This window comes from Oncorhynchus mykiss, chromosome 15, assembly GCF_057628025.1.
Source record: "Oncorhynchus mykiss isolate SJ-2025 chromosome 15, ASM5762802v1, whole genome shotgun sequence".
Classification (NCBI taxonomy): Eukaryota; Metazoa; Chordata; class Actinopteri; order Salmoniformes; family Salmonidae; genus Oncorhynchus; species Oncorhynchus mykiss.
The window spans coordinates 24,411,845-24,434,071 of NC_143036.1; the positions used below are offsets into that span (position 1 = coordinate 24,411,845).

At 43.2% G+C, this 22,227-nt stretch overlaps 1 protein-coding gene across 2 annotated transcripts in view; it reads left to right on the forward strand.

Moving 5' to 3' along the window:
* Positions 1-14,697, forward strand: part of c15h8orf34 (chromosome 15 C8orf34 homolog) — a 169,808-nt gene extending 155,111 nt beyond the window's left edge. For both annotated transcript variants that reach the window (XM_036944104.2, XM_090199666.1), the window contains exons 12-15: positions 4,164-4,753; positions 8,278-8,374; positions 11,399-11,437; positions 13,680-14,697. In XM_036944104.2, the coding sequence (XP_036799999.1) occupies positions 4,164-4,753; positions 8,278-8,374; positions 11,399-11,437; positions 13,680-13,687 (734 nt within the window). In that variant the 3' untranslated portion in view covers positions 13,688-14,697. The remainder of the gene's footprint in view (positions 1-4,163; positions 4,754-8,277; positions 8,375-11,398; positions 11,438-13,679) is intronic.
* Positions 14,698-22,227: the final 7,530 nt, after the last annotated feature.

The following is a 22,227-nucleotide window of genomic DNA, read 5'->3' on the forward strand; positions in this document are numbered from 1 at the left end:
AGAAACAGAATCATTAGATCATTTGTTTTGATACTGTCCATATGTAGCTTGTTTTTAGTCACATGTTCAGGTATGGCTGAAGAATTGCAGCAGTTACTTGGAGCTGACTCTGCAAATAGCACTTCTTAGTCAATCGATCAATGATATAATACTTTTATCAAAATATTTATCTTTAATTTACAATCCGTAGAAACTATGAGAATAGAAAGGTTCAGAACATGTGTGAAACATCACAGCACAGTTGAAAAATATATAGCAAATAGAAATCAAAACCGAATGGTGTTCGTAGATAGATGGGAGGGGTTGAGTGGAGCTAAAGGGCGGGACTAAAAACAACACGATAACTCATGTAAAATACACAGTGTCTGTAAAATGCATATATGTTCAGAACTGGATGGTCTTTAGAGATACTGTAGATAGGAGGGGTTGAGGGTAGTTTAAGGATGGGATTAAAAACAAACAAAAGATAACTATTGTAAAATACACTGTTTTCCTTCAAATGTACACTAACATTCAAAAGTGTGGGGTCACTTAGAAATGTCCTTGTTTTTGAAAAGAATGCACATTTGTTTTGTCTATTAAAATACATAAAATAGATCAGAAATACAGTGTAGACATTGTTAATGTTGTAAATGACTATTGTAGCTGGACACGGTAGATTTTTTTAATGGAATATCTACTGTACAGTAATGGCCAAAAGTTTTGAGAATGACTAAAAAAACATTTTCACAAAGTCTGCTGCCTCAGTTTGTATGATGGCAATTTGCATATACTCCAGAATGTTATGAAGAGTGATCAAAGGAATTGTAATTAATTGCCAAGTCCCTCTTTGCCATGCAAATGAACTGAATCACAAAAAAACATGTCCACTGCATTTCAGCCCTGCCACAAAAGGACCAGCTGACATCATGTCAGTGATTCTCTCGTTAACACAGGTGTGAGTGTTGACAAGGACAAGGCTGGAGATCACTGTGTCATGCTGATTGAGTTTGAATAACAGACTGGAAGCTTCAAATGGAGGGTGGTGCTTGGAATCATTGTTCTTCCTCTGTCAATCATGGTTACCTGCAAGGAAACACGTGCCGTCATCATTGCGTTGCACAAAAAAGGGCTTCACAGGCAAGGATATTGCTGCCAGTAAGATTGCACCTAAATCAACCATTTATAGGATCATCAAGAACTTTAAGGAGAGCGGTTCAATTGTTGTGAAGAAGGCTTCGGGGAAAGTCCAGCAAGTGTCAGGACTTCTCCTAAAGTTGATTCAGCTGCGGGATCGGGGCACCACCAGTACAGAGCTTGCTCAGGAATGGCAGCAGGCAGGTGTGAGTGCATCTGCACGCACAGTGAGGCAAAAACTTTTGGAGGATGGCCTGGTGTCAAAAAGGGCAGCAAAGAAGCCACTTCTCTCCAGGAAAAACATCAGGGACAGACTGATATTCTGCAAAAGGTACAGGGATTGGACTGCTGAGGACTGGGGTAAAGTAATTTTCTCTGATTAATCCCCTTTCCGATTGTTTGGGGCATCTGGAAAAAAGCGTGTCTGGAGAAGACACGGTGAGCGCTACCATCAGTCCTGTGTCATGCCAACAGTAAAGCATCCTGTGGCCTTCTCAGCCAAGGGAGTGGGCTCACTCACAATTTTGCCTAAGAACACAGCCATGAATAAAGAATGGTACCAACACATCCTCTGATAGCAACTTCTCCCAACCATCCAGGAACAGTTTGGTGATGAACCATGCCTTTTCCAGCATGATGGAGCACCTTGCCATAAGAGAAAAAACTAAGTGGCTCGGGGAACAAAACATCGATATTTTGGGTCCATGGCCAGGAAACTCCCCAGACCTTAATCCCATTGAGAACTTGTGGTCAATTCTCATGGCAGAGCCTGTGTAAGGCTGACTGTTCAATGCTCCATCTATTAAGCATTGTCTTTGTATTTTATATAATATCTAAATTAAAACGAACGGATTGACAGTTGATTTGTATAAACCAGTTCATAGACCAGATGCCAAGGTATTGGGACGTCAAAGAGCCTGTCCCAACTGACTTGAATTTTATGCGGCGTTGCTGTCAAACCATTTGACTTTAAGTCAAACTGATACATTTTTCGATGTACACTAATCATTTTTTGCCATTTCAGGTTTTTAATGGGTGGCTAATAGACGAATTCTTTGCCCCTTCCAATTATGTGGCAGAGCCGCAATGAGTTGGCTTCATTTAAAAAGGAGGATACTTTGGATTGCCAATCCACCGAAAATGTGTGGTTTTAAGCCATAAAGCTTCCCATAATCTCAGTTGCTCATATATTCTCATTTCTACACCTAGGTATATTATTCCCTAAAAATGCCCTATGCGCCCTGGTCAAAAGTACAGGCTACATAGGGAATAGGGTGCCATTTGGGATACAACCATGTTCTCCTATATTATATAGCTCTATTGGATCAGAGGTCAGCAGGTCTACAAACACAGTCTATAACAGCATATGGGCTAAAACAACACAGGACTCAATGTTAGTGTATGGTGCAAACACACACACACACACACACACACACACCGTATCTGAGTTTAATTTAAAACAGCAAAGAACACAATGTCAGTATGATGTACACACACATTCAGTAAGTGAACATACTGCCATGGTGTAGTATCTCTCTCTGGTTTCAAGAGACTGTTACAATTACAACTAATTAACTACAGATCCAGCTATATGGTTATCCACGTCATGGAATGAAATACACAGGGTGCCGGATGGACTATACAATACAAACAATTTAGTTGAGTTTTCAAACAAACTGACAGACACACACTTCTTAAACTTTCAAACCAGATTAAATCATCTCTCCAACGCTGCTCAGTGCTCTTGTATAACATTAGTTGACCTACAGTATCATAGTAGTTTTGGAGTATTTTGCAATATGTGGATCGACTGTAGCTAGTAATTTGTGATGAGTGAACATGTGTTTCGCATTTTTGAAGCGTGGACAAATGAAATGCTGTTTGTTTTGGAGAAGTCTCTATTTGCTCATAAATGGTTGAAGTCTATGAAGTACATGTAATGCTTCCACTACGTGTCATTTATTAAATGTCACAAATACACGCTTCTCTGAGAATGCTTAAGGAGTTAGGCTCCATCCCGAATGGCATAATGTGTCCTACATAGTGCACTACTTTTGACCAGTGCCCATAGAGCTCTGGTAAAAGTTGTGCACTATAGGGAATGGGGTGCCGTTTGGTACGAACTCTTCGTGGTGAGTCATTCCTGAAAATATCCCCCTCGCATGATAAGTCCCAGCTTGGATCGCTGAAAACCCAACAGCGTCAGAGCCTTAAAAAGGACAAAAACAGGGAGATGAGGAGCAGAGAGCAGGCTACCCCCAGATGTTCTCATTGGCAGTCCTATCCCATCCTCTGACAAACAAAACTGTTTTTGTAACTACCAATAAAGCAAACAAATATATTTCAGAATTTTGGAATAACACTTCTGTGTGTCCCAAATTGCACCCTGCTCCCTATGTAGTGCATTGCTTTTCACCAGAGCCCTATGAGCCCTGGTCAACAGTGGTGCACTACGTAGGAAATAGGGTGCATTGCATAGGACATAGGAAATAGGGTACCTGTCCCAAATTGCACTCTGCTCCCTATGTAGTGCACTGCTTTTGACCAGAGCCCTACATAGGAAATATGGTGCCATTTGGGACACAATCTTCATGTTATGTGACATTCGTTTTTAATGTCAATCCGGAATTTTTACTGAAGCAGGATTCACCACAATTTACAGAGTCAGTAAATATTGTTTTCAATGACCAGTGAAAGGGGTTTTAAGACAAACATCATGAAAAGGAAAGGCAGCATTCCCACTCTCCTGTTATGAAGCCTGTGATATCTTCTGGGATGTTTTGTAATGTAAATGAGTCCATCCTGTGTCTTTAGTCCAGAAACACACATCAATGAAAATCAGAGCGTTGAGGTGCTTTTTTTGAAAGATTTGAAAGATAAGCGTGCATATCTGAACATGACCCACCTTTGCCCTTTCTCTGTTTTATATAATAAGGCCCAGATATTTTTTGACTATGTCCCTTGGCCTTACTTTTATACAGTATGTTATTTATCATGAATACATTTAATTATCAAACATGTCTGTCTTTGTCTCTGTGTCCCTCCAGAGGTGGAGAAGGACCTGGCCAAACTGGCGGAGCAGGGGAAACTAGCCCAGCGGAGCCCCAACAGCCCCCACAGTAGTCTGCTCCTCACCCCTCTGTTCCACACCTCCCTCCCGGGGGGAACCCTCCCCAACACTCTACCCTTACCAGGCCAGACCTCCAGACCCCCCTCCAGACCCCAGTCCCCCGTCCTCAGCGCCCGCTCAGCCAAGCCCAGCTCCATAGGCTACCCCCTGGTCAGCCCCAAACTTAGCCCTCTGCTCACCCGGAAACCAACCTCCCTCACCATGACGACTGGTCACAGAACTCATTCTCCCAGCAACCCCGGCAGCAGAACTACAACTCCTAGAACCCCCAGCAGCAGGCCCATGACCCCCAACAGCCTGCTGACCTCCAGGTCGGCCATGACGGCCGTGACCCCAGGGGTTGGAGGTCATGGGGGTCATAAGGAGGTGACGTTCAGGAGGTCGAGGAGCAGACCGGTGACCCCCACCAGTCAGCCGACCCGACCCAGGCCCCTGCTCACCCCTCCTGGGCTGAGTACGACAGATAGTCTGGGCAAGGCCTCCAGCCTCAGGGCCTATCTGTCAGAGGTACCCACTCACACCAGGGGAAGTTTCCTTAAAGCACAGATCTAGGATCAGCCTTTCAAAATCATAACCTAAACTATAAGAGGGATAAGTCAAAACTGACCTTCGTTTGTCATGCTACAGTAGGTCAGTATAGGATGAACCAGTGTATAAAAGAACAGAAAAACCCAGGTCTAATTATCATAAACCTTGGGTCATGGAAGTGAAATGTACCCTTCATTTATTGTAATTCCTTGGGTAATGTAATGGGTTGTAATAGGTTGGCATTAGAACATGAGAGCACGTGAGGGCACATAGAATGCACACACACACGCAGAGACATCATGGGGGGTTTGGCATAGTGATGGGAGGTCCATACAGTAGGATGTCTACTCACTGTGGAAAAAATGTGTCTGGCTTTAAAGGGGAATATTTCAATGGGATTTTTTTGTCTCAAGTTCCTTTTCATGGTCTACTTCAGAGCCACATTGTTAAATATGAGACCCCCTTTCTGAGGACTTTATTAATCGCGGGCAGGAATTTGGTGATTCCTGTGTATTTTTTGGACAGTTGCTTGAGGTTGACGCCTACTGAGATTATCAAAAACACCAGCGAGCGGAGCGGAGTGACCTGATTCTGATTCACAAATGATTGGAGCCACCTGGACTTGCGGGATGACTAGTGTCCACTGAAAGAGAGAGAGAGAGAAGAACAGAGAGAGAGAGAGAGAGAGAGAAGAACAACAGAGAGAGCTATCAAATCAAATCAATGTTTATTGCAGTAAAATGTCAAAGTACACAAATAATTAAAATGTAGAAAGAGTACAAAAGAAACAAGAAATCAAGAATGAGGAATCCAATTAACAGCCCAAATAGTAATCAAAATACAATCTATACGTATGTGCAGTATAGCTGGAGAATTTACACCAGATATACTAAGAATTATATGTACAACAGTAGATATATTGGAATGAGCTATGTCAAGAATCCAGTATGTAAATAAGTATGTGGTGTGTATAAACAGTGTAAGAATACACCGTGCAGTAGTAGAAATATTAGAATAAGCTATGTCGGCGATACAGTATTTAAATACACAGAGTGAAATGGGAAGTGTCCAGTGGTTCAATGTCTCTATAACATGTGACAGCAGTGTTGGCTGTGAGTGTGTGTGTTTCTGTGAGTATGAGGTGTGTGTGTATTTTGTGTGAGTGAATGTGCATCGCCTGGTAGACAGCTAGTGATGGAGAGATAGAAGTGGAGAGGGTCGAGAGAGAGAGAGAAAGAGAGTGAGAGAGACAGAGGGGGATGAGAGACAAACAAACAGAGGCAGAAAGAGAGCAAGAATCCTGGGCCTGTTTATAAAACTGGATGTACAGAAAACAAGGGAGAGCAAGAGAGAGGACAGGAAAGAATGGATGTACAAACCTGATTCTTCCTCTTCCTGTTGTAACTCTTCTTGAAACACTGCCTTTACGTCCCAAATGGCACCCTACTCCCTTTAATAGTGCACTACTTTTGACCAGGGCTCTACAAGAGACGCTTGGAGGCGTCCTCTCTTTCTCCACCATCGAGACTAACTGACAGGCTGGCTTACTGACTGGCTAAATGACTGACTGACTCACTGACTGGCTGGCTGGCTGGCTGACCAGCTTACTGACTGGCTAAATGACTGACTGACTCACTGGCTGGCTGACCAGCTTACTGACTGGCTAAATGACTGACTGACTCACTGACTGGCTGGCTGGCTGACCAGCTTACTGACTGACTGACTCACTGACTGGCTGGCTGGCTGACCAGCTTACTGACTGGCTAAATGACTGACTGACTCACTGACTGGCTGGCTGGCTGACCAGCTTACTGACTGGCTAAATGACTGACTGACTCACTGACTGGCTGGCTGGCTGACCAGCTTACTGACTGGCTGGGAAACATCCATCACCTTTTAACACTAAAAAACTAGAACACATAAAACCCTTTAGACGGGAACAAAACTAGAACACATAAAACCCTTTAGACGAGAACAAACTAGAACACATAAAACCCTTTAGACGGGAACAAAACCAGAACACATAAAACCCTTTAGACGGGAACAAAACTAGAACACATAAAACCCTTTAGACGGGAACAAAACTAGAACACATAAAACCCTTTAGACGGGAACAAACTAGAACACATAAAACCCTTTAGACGGGAACAAAACTAGAACACATAAAACCCTTTAGACGGGAACAAAACTAGAACACATAAAACCCTTTAGACGGGAACAAAACTAGAACACATAAAACCCTTTAGAAGGGAACAAAACTAGAACACATAAAACCCTTTAGACGGGAACAAAACTAGAACACATAAAACCCTTTAGACGGGAACAAAACTAGAACACATAAAACCCTTTAGACGGGAACAAAACTAGAACACATAAAACCCTTTAGACGGGAACAAAACTAGAACACATAAAACCCTTTAGAAGGGAACAAAACTAGAACACATAAAACCCTTTAGACGGGAACAAAACTAGAACACATAAAACCCTTTAGACGGGAACAAAACTAGAACACATAAAAGCTATTAGAAGGGAACAAAACTAGAACACATAAAAGCCATTAGAAGGGAACACGGGCAATTTATTTATTAAAGTTTGGCCCCAAGGACTATACTCCAAGGTGTACTTGGTTTTAAAAGCTGTAGGACTAAATGGGGAACTCTTTGGTTTCTAGTTCACTAACAATTTCTCTGTAATTTTCCTTTTAGAGAGAGTGAGAGAGAGAAAGGAGATGGAATGAGAGAGCAAGAGCGACAGATGGAGATGGAACAAGAGAGAAAGAGAGCGAGGAGATGGAACGAGAGAGCGAGAGAGCGATAGATAGACTTTCTCTGTTTTCCACCGTCAAGACGTTTAGAAATACAAAAAATAAAATAAAATAAATGAGTGGTTTAAAAATGACAGAATCTAAAGGCTCAGACACACCAATAGTTTACCAGCTGAGAGGACTGAGAGGACGAGTGCGCACCGGTTCTCCATGTAGAATCGACTTAAATGTCGTCAGTCAGACCTCTACAATGGGTGGTCCATAAAACACAGCGTGCTGAACGATCGGCAGACGAACTCTAGAGCCACATTCTGTGCGATGTGTGCAAGCCTTAAAGTTGCTTACAGACTTCTAACAGCTGTATCAGATATATATTTTCCAGAAGAACATGTTTTTTTATGGTTCACTCTAAACCTTGGCCCAGTTCATGTTGTTTGCCTACGTTTGTAAATGTATAGCTATGTATGCAGCTTTTCATCTTGACGATTCAATTATTTATCTCTCTAATTCCAAACAAGTTGTATGTATAGTATACATTGTTGTTAGGCTATTACGGCCAGAGCTCATCACTATATGGATCTCATCACACTTTGTTAAACTTAAAAACAACCTCTCAAAATGATTTGTAGGTAGTTTTGTTAATACTCAATTAGACACCTGTTGTTTACCTACAACATGAGTCAACCCTGTAATGTCTCCTCCCATCTCCTCTCCTCCCATCCCATCTCCTCTCCCATAGGATGAGTTCTACCAGCAGCTGCAGGCCATCAGACAGCCATGGCACATTCCCAGTGACACAGAGAGTGACCTTCTGGAACCACCTGAGCAGGACAAGTGTGAGTAAGCGTGCCTTACCTTGCACTTTTCATCCCTTCTCTCTATTTCTCTGCTCTTTATCTCTTTCTGGCCCTGTCTCTCTCTTTCTACCTCTGTCTTAATCTTTATCCGCATTGCTGTTTATTTCTCTCCCCACCTTTCTTATTGTCTTTTCTCTCACATACTGACTCACAAGGGAAGTCCTTTTTCCTCAGTGTTTCACAGTGTCAAACTCTTTCATGAAGTCAGTGGTATTCTACTGCCCCACAAGTTGTCTGATCGCTCTCTTACTGCCATCAGCCGCACACTGTAATTTCCTTAGTTAAATTTATTTATGTCATTACTTCAATTTTCTGTGATTAATGTACAAAGTATGGCTTTCCGTCGGCCTAATAAAGGGGATTTATACCTTAATGTACGCTGTCAAATTCAGTACAAGAAAATGAGAGTTTAGTCATGAAATGCCCCTTGCTACACAGGAGGCAGACATCTTCTGAAGTTTTAAAAGCTGAATATGTGATTTCTGGGTGGATTGTTAATATCGTCTAAGATTACATCTCCAGCCGTCACTTAAGAGATTTGTTCACGTTAAGAGCTAGCCGATGGACATGAAGGACTCTCCGTTGCATCTCATGAATCCATAAATCGTTATATAAGTCTGGCTTGGGTACGACGTAGCTCTCGCTCTCTCTCTGTCCTTTGAACATGACATCACTAGGAGTGTATCCCAAATGGAACCCTATTCCCTACAGGGGCCATAGGGCTCTGGGCAAAGTTGTGTACTATATAGGGAATAGGGTGCCATTTGGGACACAGACTCCATCTTTGAACATGACATAGTTAGATCAGAAGTCCCCTCTTGATGTTAAGATAAATAAATATGTTGAATGTAGTAATATGTCATAATTATTCATATGTAATAAATAATACTATAATATGGTCTCAATAGTCCTATCAAACCATCAAATGTGTGTGCTCTTAACTTTTATGGTGAGAGTTGCGTATCGCCACATCCTCAGAGATGGCTTCAGATCCTGGTATTGTAGAAATGCGTCAATGAACGCACACGCACAGTACACGTGCCTGACGTTGGCCTTGTAGTTAAGACCACCGCCCTCAGCACATATACGATTCCCCTGACTGTGTGGGCACGAATCCCGGCACCTACCGGCCCAACTCAGTATCTCCCTTCTCTCTGTCTCCCCTTCATTGCATACCGGTCTCTGTCATTGAAAAAACACACAGAAGGAGAGTGCATATCCACACATAGCCAACTTCTTCAGTGTGGGTGGATTATACAACTACAGTGTAAGTACAGTTCATTGTACATAATTCTGTTCATGTTGAAGTCAATTAATTGAATTTATCTATCAAGCCAGATGGAACTAAATCTGTCATTTGGCCCTAATTCCTCTCTTTCCCAGAACAGTGACAGAAATGTTCTGCAAATAATGTATCACATAACGTGTCCCAAATGCCACCTTTTTCTCTATGAGGTGCACTACTTTTGACCAGGATCCATAGGGCTCTAGTCAAAAGTAGTGCACTATATCGGGAATAGGGTGCGATTTGGTATCCACACACAGTTTTCTCAGTAAACAACAGGGCCTGGAATCATCTGCTTGTACTGAGACTGAAATGCAAGTGGGAATTGGAGTCAGAGGGCCAAAGGTTTTTATGGAACTCATGAAACAGGGACTGCATCCCAAATGGCACCCTATTCCCCATGTGGTGCACCACTTTTGACCAGGGCCCTTAGAGCTCTGGTCAAATGTAACGCACTATATAGGAATAGGGTGCCATTTGGGAAGCATCCAGGAATTCCAAGTCAAACCAAACATTGCGTTACGCAAAATGGCGGCAATCAAATGGAACTGTAAGACTACATGACAGGTCTCTCTTGGGTATGGAGGGTTGTTGTGCCAAAAGGAACATAGCTGGTGAAGTGGCCGAACATATTCAGCTACTATACTCGGGCTATGGCAATGATGTGTTTATAAAAGGATACGAGCCACACACTACTGGAGAGAGAGGGAGGGAGAGAGGTGGAGGAGGAGGAGAGGGGAGAGAGATGGAAGAGAGAGAGAGGTGGAGGAGGAGGAGAGGGGAGAGAGATGGAGAAGAGTGGGAGCAAGAGAAAGAAAGAGAGAGATGCCCAGCTGCGAGACATGAGAGAGGGCTCATGGGGTGAGATGGCTGCTGACTGACTCAGTAAGTGTGTGTGTGCGTGCGTCTGTGTTTACATTTGTGTGTACGTATGCCTGTGTGCGTTTCGTGTCTGTGTGTGTGTGTCATTAGATGTATGCTTCTTAGCTCATTGGCACAGTGACACCCCCTCCCCTCATCTCTGCTGCCATGCCAGTGCCTTGGTTCTTGTGTCTGAGCTGGCGCCAAGTCTATGGCACAGAGCTACATAATAAAGAAAAAAAAAAGCCATCCATAGCTATTTCCTGTTATTCTAGAGACTTCCACAATGGGGTAACCGCAGCGACCTCAATGAGATGAAAGTAGTGTGTAGTCAATGGAGTAGTCAGTCCCCCTCCTGTCCCCTTCTCTTCCCAACCACCCTGTGGCTCATGTCTCAGACTAACTACCCAATTTATTAAACATAGAGGAAAACTCCACTCCAAAACTATCTTTTGATATTTTTCATTAGTCCACTGCTGACATGCAACACATTCTGGGACTACATCAACAGTGGCCTGATGAAAAAAATCCAAACATATGTTCTGCTTTAACTTGATGAATTAACATGGTAATGTGTGTATACAACTGCCAACGTCTCTGTAATGACGGTTTATATGTACTATAGGTAGTTTGATGGGTGCTGATAGTGTTGTTTTCATATGATATTGGCAGCAACCCTTGATGAGGGTGGTCACAAACTCCTCCAAAGGAGTTATCTGCTTTGGGGTTGTGGTTCGAGTCCCAGCTGGAATAACCCTGAAAACGCTATAATATGTTGCCATGTTGGATGGGATGTCAGTCAGAGTCCCAGTTATGTGGATTAATTAGTGTTATTGTCTGTTCTGATGTATTCACAGGTGGGGTACGAGATGCCAATAAGAGATCCGTGTTCTCAGGTGAGCGTCTAAACCCAAAGGTACTAGTCTGTCACAATCAATCATAATCACACCAATAAGATAACCCAATCAACTGTAGTCATAATCAACAATCATCTCGCTGTCATATTCCTATTTTTAAGAGCATGTTATTCACGCTTTACTCTTAAAACGGTTTCATATTTATGCAAAATACGGTAAAATATGCGTTTCACAGTAACATCATAAAAACGTGGTCTACCAGCCCGCTGGGCACAGATGTCAATTCAACAACGTTGATTCAACCAGTGTGTGCCCAGCGGGAGACAACCAAAAGGCATTATACAGTACCAGGTAGCATGGACATGATTACAGTATATGGATTTTATTATGATTATATGATTATATGGATGAAAAAGCCATCCAATAAGACCGGATATCAAACAGTCTGTCATATACAGTACACATTTTGAAAACTGTAACATATTTCAACATTACTCACATAAGTGTAAGACAATTTACACTCAAAAGCATAACAACCTAGTCTGCTACCAGGTACCCATTATAGAAATATGGATTATATTGTGATATATTATTATATGGATCACAAAGCTATCCAATAACAGCGTAATATCAGCCGGTCTGTTTCTTATTAGTAGTGTCTTGAGACGACTCCTTTATCCCATTAGAGACAAGAGGCGACTTTATTTGATGGAGCCTCCATGTCTGTCTGTCAATGACCTCACTCAGAGTCCCCGGCACCACTGCAGTGTATGTTGCCCCAGCAACTACCAATAGGTGACTCAGAAGCCTCCATTTTCCTTTATAGACCCTCCAATTAGTCCTTAGATTGGAAGACGTACCGGCTCTGCAATGCGATTGTTGGACATCGCCCATTTTGGAGAGTGAGAGAGTGCGAGAGAGAGACAGAGAAGGAGTAGGGCACCTCTTCCATTAAGTCAGTACTCGGTGCATAGGGAACAGTGTTTACAGGGTTTAAAATCACTGCAGACAGACAGCGTCAAGTCTTTAGAGAGGATTTGGGCAGAGGCAAAGACTATGTCCCAAATGGCACCCTATTCCCTATATAGTTCACTACCTTTGACCAGCGCCTGGGTGGCATTTGGGACGCAGACAGAGAGTGTCTGGTTGGTTTAGACGAGGTTCTCTGCGGTTCTGCCTTCTTGTGGCGCTAGCTGGTCGACAAGTTCTGCCCACAGTTCCCAGAGTCAAAGAGAGAGAGGGAGGGAGAAAGGAGAGAGAGAAGGGAGGAAGGGGGAGAGAGAGAAGGGAGGAAGGGAGAGAGTGAGAGAGAAGGGAGGAAGGGAGAGAGAGAGCGCGTGTGACAGTCTGGAGAGAGAAAGAGCCAGGGACAGAGAGTGTCTGGTTGGTTTAGACGAGGTTCTCTGCGGTTCTGCCTTCTTGTGGCGCTAGCTGGTCGACAAGTTCTGCACACAGTTCCCAGAGTCAAAGAGAGAGAGGGAGGGAGAAGGGAGGAAGGGGGAGAGAGAGAAGGGAGGAAGGGGGGAGAGAGAGAGAGAGAGAAGGGAGGAAGGGAGAGAGAGAGAAGGGAGGAAGGGAGAGAGAGAGCGCGTGTGAAAGTCTGGAGAGAGAAAGAGCCAGGGACAGAGAGTGAGAGAGAGATGGAGAAAGAGAGCGCCAGGTTGGACAGAGAGAGATACATAGAGAGGGAGGGAAAAAAAAATCATAATATATATATATAGAGAGAGAGAGAGCCTGCAGAGAGGTGTTAGAGAGGCCGTGGTCAGGCCGACGCTTTGGCTATCTGACACGCCACGAGCTAACAATGCTGCCACAGTAACTATAGTAACAACCAACCCAAACCCCAACTCTGGGTGCTGAAGTCACCATGCACTCTCACTCATCTCCCATATGCTGTGACCCAGATGGCACCCGTTCCCTATATAGTGCACTTCTTTTGACCAGGGCCTATAGGGCTCTGGTAAAAAATAGTTCACTATATAGGGAATAGGGTGCCATTTGGGACGCAGGCCCAGAACTCAGAGCCCTCTGGAACCATCTCTCTCGGTCCCTAACCAACCAACCAGGCTTCATTCTCATTTTCCAACTCATGTTTATCTTTGACATGTTCAAATATTAAAGTCTGTTTTATTGTAATTGCCCAGGCTATTATTTCTTATTAGCGGTTGGTTGTTGAAATGTGTCTGAATCTTGGTTTCTAAGGAGACTGATGTTTTCGTCTTTGTGTGTGTGTGTGTGTGTGTGTGTGTGTGTGTGTGTGTGTGTGTGTGTGTTTTCACAGGCCTATAGTGATGAAGACCAGAGAGAGAGGCATTGATCCAATCAAATAATTATGCAAACCACTGGGTATTTTCAATATTGTGTACAGAGACCATTATTTTTTATAATTCACTCAGTGAGGAATATAAAAAAAGATTGTATACTTTTTCCACAGAGGTTGATATTTCTGAGACCATGTAGCACCAAGATGTGTGAACTATTGTCAAAAATAGGACAACTTTAGAGTATGAACTATGAAATATAACTGAATATTTCTTTGTGCTTGCTATTTTAGCATGCTTACGTCTTTAAAGGAGTTGAAAGAAAAAAAAGCATTTTGTTGTTTAACACATTTTTTTCTTGAAGCTAGAAGCATACTTTGAAACAGTAGCACCTGTACTGTACTGTACTGTACTGTACTGTATAGAGCCAATCTCTGGATAGGCACTTAAGGGCTGGTTTTTTTTGGCTTTCAAGGGAATAAAATAATGGAGCTTTGATTCACCTTGGATTGAAGATTATTTTCCCCCACACTACATTACATGTAGCCTGATCCCAGATCTGTTTTTATTTCAAACCTAAAGCTCCATTGTTTTCAAAAACAGTAGCTGGTATGCAGGCTTTCGTACAGATACTCACCTTGATTTGAAAAGGACATCCTTCCTTCTTTTGCACCAAATTTAGTTCATTCTAAATTCTGTTCATTCTAAATTCTGTTCATTCTAAATTCTGTTAATAACTTGAAGAGTGTTTCTTCACCACACCATGGGTCTGTTCAGGAGACTGTGACATAAGAACTTGCCCCTGGTAAGGGAAGTCTTGAATCCCGATTCCTCCTTCCAGGATTTCTTGGGAAAATCTAGACATTTTGGGAAAGGTAACAATCCTGGTCTACACTGTTATGTTGATCTACGACTGTTCCTTTTGTAGCTCTGAGTTTTGTTATACTTCTGTTGACATGCAAATACTTACAAAATGGATAAAAGATTGTTTCTTTTTTATGCACTGACTGAACCATTGAATAAAAACCTGGAAGTGATTGATGCCATGTTTTTACATAATTAAACCTATCATAACACATTGGATGCATCCCAAATTGCGCTCTGTTCCCTATATAGTGTGCACTATGGGTGCTGGTCAAAAGTACAGTAGTGCACTATAAAGGAAATGGGGTGCAATTTGGGATGCACACATCATCAATTATTGCTCTACCATTTTCCCATCCAAACCAGACAGACCTGGGTTTAAATACTATTTGAAATCATTTGCTTTATCTGTGCTTGATTGAACTTCCCTGTTGCAATGGAACCAATAGAAACATCCTGGCACTCCAGGCAGGCTAAAGCAAACGCTCAAAGTATTTGACAGATTTCTAATAGTTCATCAACCCAGGTCTGCAACCAGATGATCTTTGTAGGTTGTGTGTCTTGTGCTTTAAACACTAGCTGTGGTGATGAGCAGAAACGATGCCCACTGACCACAGTTACGTTTCTAACAGTTCTCTGTTTGCCTGGGCGTGTGGAAATTAAACTGTGGCTGTCTGCGGGTTGTGTGTGTGTGGAAGTTAACCGGTGTGTCTGTGTGTGTGTGCGCGTGTGTTTGCATGGTAGTGTTGAAGTTAAGCTGTAGCTGTCTGAGCAGAGGAGACATAAGTGCAGATTCAGTTTTCCATGCGCAAAGGCTCACACAGACACATACAGTATGTAACCACGTGTACACACACACACACACACCCCTCCCCACGTACACCCACCACAGACATTATGCTGGTTTGAGTGTGAGAAGACACCCCGCTCCGGCACCGTATGAATGCCTTGTTCAAACGTGCGCCCGCCATGTCTCACCAAGCGCTGCCTGTTTCAACTACCTCCATCCCTCCCAACCCTCCAAAAACGGGATGTGGTCTAAAGAAAGCCTCCCAGCCCCAGACGTGTGTCCCAATGGCACCCTATTCCCTATGTAGTGCACTACTTTTGACCAGGCTAGTCAAAAGTAGTGCACTATATAGGGAACAGGGTGTCAGTTGGGACGTAGCCTGAGGGTTGTTCCTGTACAGGGATGCGTCAGGATTACCATCAGCATTCTCCCTCCCATGCTAACACAGACATATAATAAAGCATGGTATGCAGACTACAGCCATCCAAGGTATTTCCACAGAACGTTTATTCACGTTTAGTGGGGAAAGTTTATTCAGTGGAAAGGGATGTGGTTTTTCAAAAGGATCCTTGCCACAAAAGATGTATGAGTGTGTTGATTTGGCCTAATCAGGTCTCAAGGGCGTGTTGATTTGGGTGTAATTAGCACCATTGTACATGTAGCTTTCAGCAACGTTCGTCTTTCCTCGTGTGTGAAATTAGATCATCTTCTTTGATATTTCTTTATTAAAGACTATGTTTGCATCCCAAATGGTGCCCTATATCCTATATAGTGCACTACTTTTGACCATAGCCCTATGGGTGCTGGTCAAAAGTAGTGCACTGAAAAGGGAATAGGGTGCCATTTTGGAAACTCTTTGTTTGATGAAAAACTATGTTGTTTGATTGCCATCTGTTATGTTTTATTTCACACACAGATTATTATTTGCCAGTAACGCTTGGTTCATTTTTAGTATCAATATTTTCTCTGACTACATGTGTCTCTCCTATTCTCTTATTTGTCATGTCATCAAACTATCAAAGCATGAAGTGTTTCTGAAGAATGAGAAGTTAAAGAAGTCCCTGCCACACAGATGTCTTATACGCTTTCTCCTTTAATGCTGTCATTCACATGGACAGTACGTATGGGAACATATCTCGATGTGTCATAACTCATACACATGACTTGGTGTGTGTCCCAAATGGCAACCTATTCCCTAGTGCACTACCCTATAGGCCCTGGTCAAATGTAGTGCACTATATAGGGAATAGGGTGCCATTTGGGATGTACTGTAGACATTGTGACGCCCTACTGTTCCTCATATTGCTTTGTTAACGTCATCGCAGCGTATGGGTGAGATAAGTTCCCATGATTGCATCCCAAATAGCACCCTATTCCCTTTATAGTGCACTACTTTTGACCAGGGCCCATAGGGCTCTGGTCAAAATGAGTGCATCATACTGTATATAAGGAATATAATACCCTTTCACATTGTATGTGAAAGATAAAAAGGATTCCCCTAAAACACAATGTTATTGAGTATCAGTGGGGATTCTCTTTCATATCCTTATTATTATCCCCCGAGAGTTCAGAGAGCCTCCCAATACCCAAGAATCTGTTTACCATTCTGCCTTTAATAAACCAGGCCTAGTTGAAGCAACTGAGGCAGTCCAGGCCACCCAGGAGATCCAAGCGGGGGCCATTTTGGATCCAGACCACCACGTCTGTGTCTCAAATGGCACCCTACTACCTATATGCTGTCCACTATATAGGGAGTAGGGTGCTATTTGGGATGCAGACCAATCTGTGGTCAGCTATCGAACTGTCCTGCCTCATTATTTACAGCCTTACAAAGGCAGATTGATGCTGATTCACAGCATTAGTACATCTATAGAGGTCGACAAGTATGCTTTGAAGGAGTATACAGTGGAGTCTAGAATTCAGGCTACGAGACCCGCCCTGTAACTTTCCCATAGGCCAGGGTGTGTGTTTGTGTGTGTGTGTCCGTTCGGTGTGTTGTGTGTGTCTCCAGCATTTATCCTATGCATTTGCGTGTGTGAATCCACAGAGCTAATTGGTAACGGATAGCCCTTTGGAACTCCTATCTCTCCTCATCATTCTAGAGACGCTGTGGGAGGAAGAGATGACCCTATGTAGCGATTTAGGAGGAACGGCCGATCCGAAGAGGATTTGAACCAGCAACTTGGAGGGCAAGTGCATTACCTATGTCTCATATGGTACTCTAATTCCCTATGTAGTACACTACTTTTGAATAGGGCTCTGGTCAAAAGCAGTGCATTATATAGGGGATAGGGTGCCATTTGGGACGTAGTCCAAGCGCCTCATACCCCTACAGACTTCTGAGAGGTTGTTTTCACATGAACAAAACAAACGTGAAGAAATTAACACAGAGTAAAAACACACTGGAGGAGTGTTTAATTGGGACAAACGAGGGAGGAAAAAAAAGAGCAAAGAAAAAAGTGGGAGAGAAAGCATTGCTTTATCTTGTTTTTATTAAAAGCAGCAGTAAAGGCAACCATGCAAACATCCTCTTGATTGGGCGGGTGGGGGAAGTCGTGATGGTGGTAATGAATTGGATATGCAGTGCGTGTGTGAGTGCACTTATCCAGTATTCAAAGCTGATCAGAAAGCTTTGACTGAGTGGGCTAGAACTGTACAGGCTCTCCGCAATGTGCTATGGCCACTGTCAGGAAACGCATCCCAAATGGCGCCCTATTCCCTAAATAGGGCACTACTTTTGACCAGAACCTTATGGGCCCTACTCAAAAGTAGATCCCTATATAGGGAAAAGGGTGCCATTTTGGATGCAGATCTTTCTCTTTCCTCTCACACCAAACTAGGGTAATAATGAAAGCAGTTGGGTGTGAAGTGTTTTGTAGTTTTAGAAGAAGAAAGGGGTTATTCGCGTTATTGGCACATTATGTGGCAGTCAGCAACCTCTCTAATGAGGTAGTCAAAGAACTTGAAAAATGACAGATACATTGTGTAAAGGCCTACACATGTTGTCAATCTATTTCACACGTTTCCCAATGTAGCAAAGTTATGGTGGAGATGCTGCTTTTTTTCTGGGGTATAAATGACACCAGCTATTTGTTTCGTATCTACATTATTCAACGTCATTACTGAAAAAATAAGTGTTTTTAAATCAATTGTGTGTGTTGCATTCGTTGACTGGCTCAGCAGCAAAAACAAAATGACCCACTTTTCACATCTGTGAGAGTGTGGACTTCATCACTCGTCCAAGGTTTGTTAAAGGGGCAATCTGGGATTCAAATAACAACAAAGTGGGAACTCAGCCACTTTTTTGGTAACCAGCTGAGGAATTGGCTTTGAGAAATGGGTGACCACTTGGTTTGTATCCCATATTGCCTTGTAATTAATCAATTAAGACAGGTGAGTGCATGAGATCAGTAACATTGACCAAGTAGCACTCTTCTACAATGGATTGATGTAGTCTACACAAAACATAGGATAAAACAAAGCATTTACTTAGGCTACAACAACAACATTGGTAGTCTATAGTCCAAAAGAAGAGAAGATTCAAGTTTAAATCACGTCGAGGAGAGCATGTGTAGTTCCTGCTAATAGTATTGGTCACACCTTGCAGCCTCCTGCCCTGTATTGTTTCATCCAATATCAGAAATACAGGTTTTCACCTCCTTTTCTGGCATGAACAAGTGGAATACAGTGCGCAAGAAGATCTAATCATCGGTAAGTGCTCACTGTTCTGGGAACGCATTTGACTGTTATAAAAGTAATATTGTTGAACGAAACCACTATTTTGTAGTTCTTCAAAGTAAATCAGGCATACTTTTATGACTGCTGAGTACCAACTATCAATCACTTATCATGTATTTTTCAGGTAGAGATACCTCACCAAGAGACAGCTGATTTCCATATCCTCTCACGATCACACATTCTTCTGTCTCTTCCTTAGTAGTCTTAAAAGAAACACAGACCGGACAAGTAGATTCACAATGGATTGTGGTCATTGTAGTTAATTACCACTTTTTTTTGTGTGCTAAACTACTACATCGCACAGTTCAGGCTTGATCTGATTTATCTCTAGAGAAACTGTGTAATATGTGCATTGAGCTCACAGACAAAAAAATGAATGAAATGGAATTAAAATAATTGAACCGAGTTGATCAATTAGTTGTTTAAAAACGAAGAATAACAGAGTTTTCGGTTAACCGCTCAGCACTATGCATTTTGCATGAAAAAATATAAAATGCATCATACTGGCTGTATTTTGAAAGTCAAATCAAATCAAATTTTATTTGTCACATACATATGGTTAGCAGATGTTAATGCGAGTGTAGCGAAATGCTTGTGCTTCTAGTTCCGACAATGCAGTAATAACCAACAAGTAATCTAACTAACAATTCCAAAACTACTGTCTTGTACACAGTGTGAGGGGATAAAGAATATGTACATAAGGATATATGAATGAGTGATGGTACAGAGCAGCATAGGCAAGATACAGTAGATGGTATCGAGTACAGTATATACATATGAGATGAGTATGTAAACAAAGTGGTATAGTTAAAGTGGCTAGTGATACATGTATTACATAAGGATACAGTCGATGATATAGAGTACAGTATATACGTATGCATATGAGATGAATAATGTAGGGTAAGTAACATTATATAAGGTAGCATTGTTTAAAGTGGCTAGTGATATATTTACATCATTTCCCATTATTAAAGTGGCTGGAGTTGAGTCAGTGTCAGTGTGTTGGCAGCAGCCACTCAATGTTAGTGGTGGCTGTTTAACAGTCTGATGGCCTTGAGATAGAAGCTGTTTTTTTGCAGTCTCTCGGTCCCAGCTTTGATGCACCTGTACTGACCTCGCCTTCTGGATGATAGCGGGGTGAACAGGCAGTGGCTCGGGTGGTTGATGTCCTTGATGATCTTTATGGCCTTCCTGTGACATCAGATGGTGTAGGTGTCCTGGAGGGCAGGTAGTTTGCACCCGGTGATGCGTTGTGCAGACCTCACTACCCTCTGGAGAGCCTTACGGTTGAGGGCGGAGCAGTTGCCGTACCAGGCGGTGATACAGCCCGCCAGGATGCTCTCGATTGTGCATCTGTAGAAGTTTGTGAGTGCTTTTGGTGACAAGCCGAATTTCTTCAGCCTCCTGAGGTTGAAGAGGTGCTGCTGCGCCTTCTTCACAATGCTGTCTGTGTGAGTGGACCAATTCAGTTTGTCTGTGATGTGTATGCCGAGCAACTTAAAACTTGCTACCCTCTCCACTACTGTTCCATCGATGTGGATAGGGGGGTGTTCCCTCTGCTGTTTCCTGAAGTCCACAATCATCTCCTTAGTTTTGTTGACGTTGAGTGTGAGGTTATTTTCCTGACACCACACTCCAAGGGCCCTCACCTCCTCCCTGTAGGCCGTCTCGTCGTTGTTGGTAATCAAGCCTTCCACTGTTGTGTCGTCCGCAAACTTGATGATTGAGTTGGAGGCGTGCGTGGCCACGCAGTCGTGGGTGAACAGGGAGTACAGGAGAGGGCTCAGAACGCACCCTTGTGGGGCCCCAGTGTTGAGGATCAGCGGGGAGGAGATGTTGTTGCCTACCCTCACCACCTGGGGGCGGCCCGTCAGGAAGTCCAGTACCCAGTTGCACAGGGCGGGGTCGAGACCCAGGGTCTCGAGCTTGATGACGAGCTTGGACGGTACTATGGTGTTGAATGCCGAGCTGTAGTCAATGAACAGCATTCTCACATAGGTATTCCTCTTGTCCAGATGGGTTAGGGCAGTGTGGTTGAGATTGCATCGTCTGTGGACCTATTTGGGCGGTAAGCAAATTGGAGTGGGTCTAGGGTGTCAGGTAGGGTGGAGGTGATATGGTCCTTGACTAGTCTCTCAAAGCACTTCATGATGACGGAAGTGAGTGCTACGGGGCAGTAGTCGTTTAGCTCAGTTACCTTAGCTTTCTTGGGAACAGGAACAATGGTGGCCCTCTTGAAGCATGTGGGAACAGCAGACTGGTATAGGGATTGATTGAATATGTCCGTAAACACACCGGCCAGCTGGTCTGCGCATGCTCTGAGGGTGCGGCTGGGGATGCCGTCTGGGCCTGCAGCCTTGCGAGGGTTAACACGTTTAAATGTCTTACTCACCTCGGCTGCAGTGAAGGAGAGACCGCAAGTTTTCGTTGCAGGCCGTGTCAGTGGCACTGTATTGTCCTCAAAGCGGGCAAAAAAGTTATTTAGTCTGCCTGGGAGCGTTGGACAGACCTACCAGCGTTGGACAGACCTCAGCGTGGGAGCCTCTTGTTTTAGTTTCTGTCTGTAGGCAAGGATCAACAAAATGGAGTCGTGGTCAGCTTTTCCGAAAGGGGGGCGGGGCAGGGCCTTATATGCGTCGCGGAAGTTAGAGTAACAATGATCCAAGTTCTTTCCACCCCTGGTTGCGCAATCGATATGCTGATAAAATTTAGGGAGTCTTGTTTTCAGATTAGCCTTGTTAAAATCCCCAGCTACAATGAATGCAGCCTCCGGATAAATGGTTTCCAGTTTGCAAAGAGTCAAATAAAGTTCATTCAGAGCCAACGATGTGTCTGCTTGGGGGGGGGGATATATACGGCTGTGATTATAATCGAAGAGAATTCTCTTGGTAGATAATGCGGTCTACATTTGATTGTGAGGAATTCTAAATCAGGTGAACAGAAGGATTTGAGTTCCTGTATGTTTCTTTCATCACACCATGTCACGTTAGTCATAAGGCATACGTTGTACATCTTAACTTGATTGCTGACATGCAAACATTTAGAGACTATATCAACAATGGACTAATAAAACAAATGCCAAAAGAGAGATTTTGGGTGGAATTTTCCTTTAAGGAAAAAAACGAAAGCAAGTAGGGTGGTTGGTCAGGGTGGATGGTCAGGGTGGATGGGTGAAC